Source organism: Tiliqua scincoides, chromosome 6 (assembly GCF_035046505.1).
Source record: "Tiliqua scincoides isolate rTilSci1 chromosome 6, rTilSci1.hap2, whole genome shotgun sequence".
NCBI lineage: Eukaryota > Metazoa > Chordata > Lepidosauria > Squamata > Scincidae > Tiliqua > Tiliqua scincoides.
In genome coordinates this window covers 189040-199569 of record NC_089826.1, presented here as the reverse complement: position 1 = coordinate 199569, position 10530 = coordinate 189040, and the positions used below count along the sequence as shown (strand labels likewise).

Here is a 10530-nt window from a genome sequence, read left to right as displayed (position 1 = left end):
CTTTTAAAATTCTGGTCTTCGTAACATTTGTGTAAACACTGTCAGAGTTAAGTGTTGTGCCTGTAAGCAACATACCAGTAGAAACATCAGTCAAATCCTTCTTTAAGGTGCCTGGTGTGTTAAGCCAGAGGTTCTACATGTAACATGCAACATAAAACATGCAATTGGGAGTGTGCAGTTCAGTTCACAGCAGGAGACAACCAACAAGGACTGAGCTGTGCACAGTTGCAACCCTCTTTACTCAGAAGCAGACCCACTGCTTTCCATGGGTGTTACTCTTAAGTACTGGTGCATTGCAGCCTGGGACCTTGTTTCAGAGGGAAATCTCATCCTGGGGTTTTAAAAACCAGACCCCTAAACTTGGACCCCTAACCTTGGGGTGTGTGTGTGAAATTCTTTGCAAATGACTTGCCAGGAATGTTCAGAGGCAGCAGCAAAAGGAGTCGTTTCCCTTCTTCTCCAAACTGGGAGACAAAGGGGCTTCTGGGAACTGAGGGGAGATGTTGTGGAAGTATGTGCTGAATTCCATAGCAGCAGCCCATACAGACTACAGTTCCCAGAAGCGCTTTCACTTCTCTTCCTGTCTGGAAAAGAGGCTAAAATGGCTGCCTCTGAATACTGTAATTACTGGTGAAAATTCTCCTTTTTCTCCACCTGCTTCCTGCTTCTCAGCCTATTTCCACCCCCCCCCCAACTTCACCAAACAGCTGCTGAGCCTCCATAAGCTTCCCAGAAGCTCTCAGAGGACTCAGCCCCACCCACAGCATCGGCCCGGGTATAAGTCGACCCAAGATCTCAGGCTCCATTTTCAGGCATAAATTTTTCGACCTATAGGCGAGTATGCACGGTGCATTGCATGATTTCTTGCAACAATTACATGAATGCTCTGCGCCGCCTGCAGGGGCCGCTCACGGGAAAAGAAGGGTGTTTAAGTTGTTTACCAGCTCATGCGGCTACAAAGAGGCCATATCCTGGAAGACCCCCATTCGTCACAGGAAGCCCCCCATAAAGGAACCATCCCAGACCAGTAAGGATTGAGTAATAGAGAATAATAGAATCATAGAGTTGGAAGGAAGGGGCCTAATAGGTCATCTAGTCAAAACTCCCTGCTTAGGCAGGAAATTCTTTTACAGCATCTCCAACAGGTGCTTGTTGAGCCTCTGCTTGAATATCTCCAGTGAGGGAGAGGCCACCACCTCTCGGCAATCTGTTTCACTGCCGAACCACCCTGACAGAACCGCCCGTCAGAAATTTTTTCCTGATGTCTAATTGAAATTTTCTCTCTTGCAGTTTGCACCCTTTGGTTCTAGTTCTACTTTCGGAGACAGTTGAGAATAAATTACTCCCTTCTTCCATATGACAGACCTTTAGGTATTTCAAGAGAGCTATCATATCCCCTCTGAGCCTTCTCTTCTCCAGGCTGAACATGCCAAGTTCCCTCAACCTTTCCTCGTAGGGCTTGTCTTCCAGCCCCTGATCATCCTTGTCACTCTCCTCTGAACCTCCTTCAGTTTGGCTGCATCTTAAAGTGGGGTACCCAGAACTGGACACAATACTCCAGGTGAGGTCTAACCAGTGCAGAATAAAGCGGAACCACAACTTCTCATGACTTGGAAGCTATGGTTCTGTTCATGCAGGCTAAAATTGCATTCGCCTTCTTTGCAGCTGCATCACACTGCTGACTCATGTTCATCCTGTGATCCACCATAACTCCAAGATTCTGCTCACGTGTAGTGCTGCCAAACCATGTATCTCCCATTTTATATCTGCATCTTTGGTTGTTTTTGCCCAAGTGCAGAACTTTGTATTTATCCCTGTTGAATTTCATCTTATTCCTTTCAGCCCGGTGTTCTATTTCTATTCAGGTCTTCCTGAAGGCTTCTACTGTCTTCTATTGTTTGCTACTCCTCCCAGTTTGGTGTCATCTGTAAATTTGATGAGGCTCCCTTGTATCCCCTTATCCAAGTCTTTGATGAAGATATTAAAGAGAACTAGGCCCAAGACAGAGCCCTGGGGTACCCCACTCGAAACCACCCTCCAGGTTGACATGGAGCCATTGACAAATACCCTCTGTGTACAGCCGTCCAACCAGTTGCGAATCCATCTAACAATTGTATCATTGAACCCTTATTTCACCAACTTGCTGATTAGGATGTCATATGGGACCCTGTCAAATGCTTTACTGAAGTCAAGGTATATTACGAGTACATCTACTTCATTCGAGTCCAGTAAGCTAGTAACCCAATCGAAAAAGATGAGATTTGTCTAGCAAGATTTATATTTACAAATCCATGTTGGGTTCTATTGATCAGAGTTGTTGCCTAGATGGGTGCAAACTGCGTATTTTATGATCTGTTCTAATATCTTCCCTGGTATTGAAGTCAGACTGACAGGTCTGTAATTTCCCGGGTCTTCTTTTTTCCCCTTTTTAAAGATTGGGACCACATTAGCCAGCTTCCAGTCTAGTGGCACCTCCCCTGTCCTCCAGGATTTTTCCAAGATAATTGACAGAGGCTCTGCAAGTACCTCCACAAGTTCCTTTAGTACTCTAGGATGGAATTCATCTGGTCCAAATGACTTGAATACATTTAGGCCAAGTAAGTGGTTTTTATCTGGTTCCCTGTCAATCCTAAACTACAGTCCTGTGCCGGCTAGGTTTTCATTACCTCCTCAGAAATGGAAGCGTATTTCCCCATCAGCCAAGGACCCAGCACCCACGTTTGCACAATCCTGAGAAGATGGACGCAAAGTAGGAGCTGAGCAGCTCCTCCTTCTTTTGGTTTCCAGACACTAATTGACCATCCTTGTCCAGGAGCAATCCCACCCCCTCATTTTTCTTCCTCTTTCTTTGGGCATATCTAAAAAAACCCTTCTTGTTATTCTCAATGTTCCTGGCCAGCCTTAGCTTGTACTGAGCGTTAGCATTCCTGACCCTTGTCCTGCAAGACTGGGCTGTTTGACTGTACACCTCCCTGGTGCTCAGTCCCATCTTCCATTTCCTATGCGTGTCTTTTTTAATCTTCAACTCACCGCTGAGTTGCTTGAGCCATCCTGGTTTTTTGAGGTGTCTTTTCTTTTTCAAAGGTACTGTTTCTGACCAAGCCTGTAGAAGCTGCTTCTTAAAGAGCTCCCACCCATCTTGAGCCTCCTTTCCCATTAGTTCATCAACCCCTGAGATTCCACCTGTCGACTCTCTGAGCTTGTTAAAAGCAGCCTTCCTAAAATCCAATGTACGGGTTTCACTGCATGCTCCTTTTGTTCCCCGTAAGATTAATAATAATAAATAATAATAAAACTTTATTTCTATCCCGCCCTTCTCCCCAAAGGGACCCAGTCTGCAACAACAGCGCCTCAGGGCAAGGGCAACCTACGTCAAAGTGCCTGTGGTCTCTTATCTCTCCAGAATGGTCCAGCACACTATGGTCAAGGGTGGAGGGGTAGGCCAGTGGGTGGGGGACTGGGCACTGAAAGTGGAGTTACTGGACCCTTGTCCCCTTAGTTTTGCAAGCCACGCCTATGAGCCATGCCTATGAACATGAGGATAAAAAGCTGGCTGCGTCTAGCTACGCTTGCGCATGATCTGAGGCTACGGCCTCCTTGCTGCCTTGCTTGGGCACCAGCAATAAACAAGCTGTTTTCTGCTAGACCTTCCCTCAGAGTGTTAAATTGGGATGTAGCGCTCCTACATCCCAAACCTCATGTGGCCCTTGTGGGTTCAAGGGCAACCCCACCATGGTTACCCACAGGGCCGCTGCCTTGTCCTCTGCTCCACGAGTCTCGGCAGGGCAGGGTGGGACCCCGAGAATGGGGCGCAGCGGGCCTGTGGACAAACGCCCTCTCCAGCCACCCTGACCCTGCGGAACGGATCGGCTGGGCTGCGCGAAGCCTGCGTGGGTCCGGCTGGGTGCGCGGGACTGTCCCCGCTGCTCCTCGCTGCCCGAAAGGGCTCCCTTCCACCGTGGAGCCTGCGGGGGACGAGGAGGCCGCTGGAGCGAAGCAGGAGGCCTGCAGGGCGCCAAGGACTGTGGCGGAGCGAGGCTCGCGGGCCAGCAGCCGGCAGGACCCGGGGCGAGCAGCAGGCGGCGCCGGAGGAACGAGCGAGTGGGCGGAGGCGGCGCTCAGCGTCAGGGAGAGCGCGGGAAACGGCAGCGCCTTCGCTGGCTCCCTCCGAGGGCGGCTGTGGCGGTGGGCGGGCCCTCCGCGGCTGCAGCTCTGCTCCGGAAGAGACGCGCCGGCGGCAAGCCGGGCGGGGGTCGCCCTGCCTGCCACAGCCAGCCCCCCCTCGCCGGCGACCAGCGCAGCTGCGACAGTGCCCCCGCAGGGAGTCTTGCTGCCGCCCCGAGGGGCCGGGCGCGCTTCGGGGCCGTGCCCGGTTCCGCAGGTCTCCGTCCGCGTGCGCCGACGGCTGGGCGCCTCTTCCCAGAGTTCCGCAGAGCTTCCGGCAGAGGACCGGCCTGCCTGCAGCGCCAGGAGCTCCCACGGGACGCTTCTTCGGGAATGGCCGTTTGAAGCAGCACAGACCGAGGCTCGGAGGGCAGCGGGCCGTCAGGAGGTACCGCAGGCGGGGACGCCAGCGTGGCTGAGCAACGAGGGCGAGGCGGCTCCGAGGGGCCTGCGGGCGACGGAGGGAGAGCGCGTGGAGTAGGGCGCGTGCAGGACTGCAGCCGAGAGGCGGACGGGGGCGAGACCCGGGCTCGCGCTTTGCACTTGCCCGGAGGAGGGAGCGGAGCTTGGCGGCGCAGCTCGCCTTTGCCGGGCGGGGCGGGGCGGGGCGGTGACGCGCCCGGGGGAGGCCTCGCCCCTTTCCGAAGGCGCGCCTGGGGCTGGGGCTGGAGCGGCAGCCGGCCGCCTCGCCCTTCCTCATGGACCCCCCGGTCAAGGCGGGGCCGCTCCTCCTGCAGCAGCCGCCGGGGCTGCGCCTCGGGGCGAAGGTAGGGCTCCCGCCGGTCCCTTGGGGAGGGCGCAGGGAGCCTCCGCTTCCGGCGGCTTCGGGCCGGCGCCTCTTCGCTGGCAGCTCCCGCGGCCTGGCCGGCTCCACCCCGCGGCGGCGCTTCGGGCGCCCGGGGCAGCTTCCCGCCCGCCCCGGTCTGCTGGAGGGAGCGACCCGGGAGCGCCTCGGCCGGCCGCCTGGCCGGGCAGTCGACCCTCCCGACTGCGCGCTGCTGAGGCGGAGGCCAGAGGACGCCCCGCAGCGAGTGCCCAGACAGACGGAGCTGCGCCTTCGCCGGCGCGCGCCTCGGGGCTCCGGAGGGGTCCCCGCCAGAAGGCCGGCCGAGGCAGTGCCGGGAACGGAGGGGTCGCGGGGGGCTGGCCCAGGACCGCCCTCCGCAGAGCGCCGCGCCTGTGCTGGTGGCGGCAGCTCTGCGGAGCGCGTGGAGGGCCGCCTCGGAGCGGCAGCAACTGGGGGAGCAAAGGCCCTTTCGGGCCTGGAGCGCGCTGCCTGCTGCGTGGCTTCTCCTGACTCCGGAAGTGGAGGGCGGGTGGCCTCCTTGAGAGGAGGAAGGGCTGAGGGACCTGCTCCTGTGTGTTCACAGCGATGGAAGAAGAGCTGGTTTGTGCTGTACCCGGCCAGCCCGCACGGCGTGGCCCGCCTGGAGTTCTTCGACTGCAAGGAGGGGACAGCCACCGCCGACCGCCTGACCACCAAGCGCCAGGACAAGAAGATCCTGCGGCTGGCCGACTGCGTGAGTGTGGCTCCGGCCCCGGACTGTGGCCCCAAGGATGGCCTCGCAGCCTTTCGCCTGGAGACCAGCGAACGCGCCTATCTCTTTGCCGCCGAGCCCCACGAGACAGCCGAGTGGGTGGCCCAGCTCTGCAAGGCGGCCTTTCTGGTGAGGCTCTAAGGAAGAGGGGTGGGGCGGGGCAGGCAGCGATCCCGGCCTGTGCTGCTGCCTGGGTCCAGTGCTCCCCATGGCTGCCACTTGCACTCCTCTCACTGGGTGGGTGGGGGAGGTTGTAGCCAGGGTTGGAGAGCCTGGAGTGAGGAGCGTGGTGCTTCCTAGTGCGGGACAAAGGCTATGGGCGCACACACCCTTTGTTCTCCTGCAGCAGAACAGCCCCGGTCAAGGGGCACAACCTGACACACAGTGTGGGGAGCAAGAGCAGGCCCTGGAAATGGCCACCAACGCCATCTACTACTCACGAGAGGAAGGTAAGGCTTCGGTGGCAGAACCGTCACAGCATCTTCCGCCTTCTCATTCTGGCCAGTTCCCCCCCCTCCCCAGTAATGCTCTCCTTGTAGAACTGTGGACTGTGAGAACCAGGAGGGTTCTTGAAGGTCCTCCAGTCCAACCCCTTGCTCAGCACAGGGGCATCTCTGGCAAGTAGCCAGCTATCCTTGGCTCAGAATTCTCCAGAGGGAGAAAGCCCCCTAGTGCACAAGGCAGGCTGTTCCACAGCTTGGCAGCTCTTGCAGTGAGGAGATTCTACCTTTCCTGGTAGTTTCATTGGCCCCAATCCAGCCCTCAGGAGCCACAGAAAGTATGGCCCTTTCTGCTGAGTGACAGCCCTGCAGACCCTTGGAGGCAGCTGCTGTGCTCCCGAGTCTTCTCCAGACAAAGCGCACCAAGCTCTTCGAGCCACTCCCCAGACTTGGGTTCCAGACCCTACCCCAGCTCAGCAGCCCCTTCTGCACCTGCTCCAGTGGACAGGGCTTCTCCTTAAAACGTGGTGCCCCAGAGGTGCTGCAGTGCTCCAGCATGGGGCTGTGCAGAGTGCGGGAGACCAGACCAGAGTGTGGGAGCCAGACCTCCGCCATCCTGCCCCTTACTTGCTCCTCAGCCTCTTTGTTCCTGCACAGGAGCTTCTGCACTAGAGTTCAGTGTTGGTAGGGACCCATCAGGGGAGCCTGTCAAGGCTGCCTTGGTTTTCCAGGGAGCAATCAATCCCATTCCCCACCAGTATGACAGGCACCTCTCCCCCATGCAGAGCTGCAGAGTGCTCAAGGCAGAGCTCTGTGACGCTCCTCTCCAGACGCCTCTCTTCAGGTGCCCTTGAGATGCAGTCACTGGGAACGGCTGTTCGGCCAGCTGTGAACCACCTTCCAGTGGTGCTCTCCGGTTCCCATTTTGCCACCTTATCCGGACATGTGTTTCTGACATCTAGGCACAGCACATCTGTGTCCTCTTGGACTAGTCGCCCCGTCGGAAGGGGAGATGAGAGGCATCTGGCACGACTTGTTCTGGACACACCGGAAGCTGCTCTGTGATTGTTTTCCAAGCACTCATGGGTGTTCCTCCTCCTCTTGGGCATCTGTTCCGGGACCTTCCTGGGCATTGCCATCTGGCTGCCCATTTCAGTTTCCCAGACGGTCCTTTGATAAGCATGAGGACAGCATTTGCTCCTCTGCAGTGTTCAGCAACTCATTAGTTTCCCAACGTCTGGAGGGCGATGGCTGGGGTGGATGGGGGGGGAGGAAGAATGTCCCAGAAAAAGTATTGCAGCCAAGAAGAGCCGTGTGAAGGCGGGGTAGGGAAGGAAACGGGGTCAGCTGCAGAAGGGCAGCTGCAACTGGGGCAGCCCTAGCCGGGAAGGTGGGTAGGCTCTAGGGTTAGCTTCTGAGGTGTGCAGGTACAGCCTGCCCTGTGCATTCCCCACCCCTCTGCACCAGGAACGCAGCCACAGCGCACAAGTGACGTCTGCTCTCCTCCCGCCTTGCCACAGTGAGCACGTTCTGGGTGACAGTGCAGAAGACAGAGGCTGCTGAGCGCTGCCACCTGCAGGGGACGTATGTGCTGAAGGCCTCCTGCAACAGTCTGGTCCTCGAAGACCCCCACTCAAAGCAGCCGCTGTACACCTGGCCCTACCGGCTGCTCCGCAGATATGGCCGGGACAAGGTGGGTGTAGAGGGGGACGAGGTGAAGAGCAGGGCAGGCTGGGTGTGCTGCAGACAGGGGTGGGGTGGGACCAGCCCACAGGCGGGGTCATCTTCTGCCCACCAGAGCAGAGCCACCATCCTGGAAGATCCTTTTAGGGGCTGGGAGTGGTTCCAGAAGAACCCTGGGCTCTGGTGCTGTTCCCCAGGTGGCCTTTGAGGCACGGGGGGACCCTCCTGACCCTCTCACGGGGCTTGTCAGGTACTCAAGACATTGTGAGCAATGCAGTCAGAAGTCATTGGGGGGAGCTAAGCAGCTGCCTGGACAGTCACCCCCTTGCCCACAGCTGGACCCCCCCCCCCGTTTGCGAGGAGTTGGGCCCATTGCTCTGGCTGCACCTGAGGGCGTTTCCTGCTGTGCTCATCCCCATAGGTGATGTTCTCCTTCGAGGCTGGCCGGCGCTGCGAGTCTGGCCCTGGCAACTTCACCTTTGAGACCAGGCAGGGGAATGAGATCTTCCAGGTTGTGGAGGTAGCGATCCGGACCCAGAAGGCCCAGGCAGAAGAGAACCGGCAGAGCAGCAGCTCCTTGGATTCGGAGGCTGCTGGCCTGGCACAGATCCAGAGCACCATTGCCAGCATCCTCAGCCTGGAGAGTGAGGGCCCTGCTCCAGAGAGGCAGGGCCCCAGGGTTGCACCACCAGCCCAACTCAGCCTTGCGGCAGAAGAGAAAGAGGTCGTGGTCTCCCCACTGAAGGGGCAGCAGCAGAAGCTGCGCGATCCGCTGGCCCGCTGGCCCAGCACCCCACTGCACTGCCCGCTCCCTGAGGTGCCCTCTGAGGTCATGGGCAGCGTCTATTCTGAGCCCCTGGATGCTGTCAAGGGCTCCCGGGCAAGGCTAGATCCCCTCTACGCGGACCCTGTGGACAGTCGACTGTGTGCAGCTGTGGACAAAGAGAAGGGCTGGCATAAGAGTGCCAGCCTGGTGTATGAGCAAGTGGGGCCGTCAGGGGCAGGCGCCTGCCAGGAGCTCCCAGGCGGTAGCGGTGGGATGCATATCTATGATGAGCCGGAGGGCCGGGCCCCACAGCCAGCCCCTCTCCCTGTGGCCATCTATGACGAGGCGTGTCTCCCATGTGAGGCTTGGCGGACTAAGGGCCTGCCCAGTGATGGTGACTGTGCTGTCGCCACCACCCCCCAGAAGCGGGGCCAGAAGCTCCCCAAGCCTTGCCCTGTTCCAAAGCCACCCAGGACACACAAGAAGGCCTCTCCACCTCACGGCCGTGGCCAGGCCGGGCTTCATCAGAGCAGCTCTAGCCCCTCTACAACCCCCCATCACCCTGCTGGGGCAGAGCCCCTCTACAGCCGGGTACTGAAGCTCTCCAACACCCCAGCCGGCCCTGGCTCTGCAGGGCAAGAGGAGTCTGTGGACGAGAGTCGCCCAACCTCTGTGTACGAGGACCTGGGGGAGATCTGACCTTCCGATCCGCCACCTGCCCTACCAGGTGAGACCTGCCAGATGTGCCTCCCTCTGGTGCTGTAGAAACCCTTTTTGAAAAATGCCCTTTTTGTATTAAAGGCTGCTGCATTTGTGAGGCTGGATGGTCTTGAGCCTGTGGGGGGGGGGGGGGCGCCATGGCCGCAGGCCAAACCACACCCTTTTAGTTAGAAGCCCTGTTCAAGAAGCTCTTTGTGCTCCTTCTGCTGCTTCACACAGACATCATCTTTCCTCCTGAGGAGGCACATAGCCTCCTCACCAAGGCTGTCCAGCTGAATACAAATCATTGTCCCCATTTTGCAGGAGGAGAAGACTGAGGCCGAGAGGGAGGAGCCTTGCCTGAGGGGAGTTGGTGAGAGTCCTCGGCAGAGGTGTAGTGGGAGCCGAGGAAGGCCTGAGGCGAGGCTGGGTGGGTTTCTTTGCTGACAGCAGCACTCTTTGGGCAGCTGTTTGGAGAGGAACTGTGTGATTGACAGCAGGCAAAGGTTTCCCCCCTTTCACATCAGAGACATGGGCAGGCGTTTGCTAAGGAACTAAAAGGGACCAAGGAATGGCAGTCCTACCCCACGCATACTGAATTCTGTGGAAAGCCGCCCTCAACTCCAGGGAATTGCAAACTGCGTTGGGACCCCTTCGCTGCACTCTTAGTGGCCAGAGCAGGGGGGAGTGGAAGAAGGCCCCTCTTCAGCCACACAAGAGTACAGGTCCAGCTCCCCAATGGGAGCTGGTTGCAGTGTATTGATGCTGTCAGCACAAGCTGGCAGTGGTGCCACGGGCAGCACTCCCTCCCTGCCCCCCCAGGCGCAGCTGAGACCTGAGCGTAGGCCCTGCTGCAGGTGGGTGGGTCTCTCTCCTTTCAGGGTCAGAACTTAGGCAGGCAGCCAGGTCTCCCTTCATGACCTGGAGCTATTTCTGCTGCTGAACACCGCTGGCTGCCCAGCAGACCTGTACTGGGAGACGCCCGAACCCTCTCCAGAGCCTCATCATCCTCTGAATGTTCTGGAAACTGATGTGAAAATGGCAGGAGGGAGAGGAAGCAGCCCTGTCTAATGCTGGGGCTGCTAGAGCAGCTGGGGGCCAGCGGCAGCCAGGGCCTGACAATTGCGGCTTCCTGTGTGGGCTGGTGCGGTGAGGCTGGCTGTGCTCAGAGCTGGTTCCTAGTTCTGTGTGTGTGTGTGTGGGGGGGGGAAGTAGAGGAGGAGGAGCAGAACTTAAGAGA

At 58.1% G+C, this 10530-nt stretch overlaps 1 protein-coding gene across 2 annotated transcripts; it reads left to right on the top strand.

Annotated features, from left to right (window-relative positions):
* Positions 1 to 4775: 4775 nt before the first annotated feature.
* On the top strand, positions 4776 to 9409 carry DOK1 (docking protein 1). Of its 2 annotated transcripts, none has more exons than XM_066632319.1 (5): positions 4776 to 4931; positions 5535 to 5831; positions 6052 to 6151; positions 7663 to 7835; positions 8247 to 9409. In XM_066632319.1, exons 1-5 carry the CDS (start codon positions 4863 to 4865, stop codon positions 9288 to 9290), a joined length of 1683 nt encoding a protein of 560 aa, XP_066488416.1. In that variant the 5' UTR covers positions 4776 to 4862; the 3' UTR covers positions 9291 to 9409. The 2 variants fall into 2 exon arrangements, with proteins under 2 accessions (XP_066488416.1, XP_066488415.1); XM_066632318.1 differs by having other exon boundaries at positions 6049 to 6151.
* Positions 9410 to 10530: the final 1121 nt, after the last annotated feature.

Coding starts and splice junctions, on each gene's coding strand:
- DOK1 (XM_066632318.1), top strand. CDS start 4,863: ATGGACCCCCCGGTCAAGGCGGGGCCGCTCCTCCTGCAGCAGCCGCCG. Junction 4,932..5,534: donor GGCTGCGCCTCGGGGCGAAG/GTAGGGCTCCCG, acceptor GTGTGTTCACAG/CGATGGAAGAAGAGCTGGTT. Junction 7,836..8,246: donor GCAGATATGGCCGGGACAAG/GTGGGTGTAGAG, acceptor TCATCCCCATAG/GTGATGTTCTCCTTCGAGGC.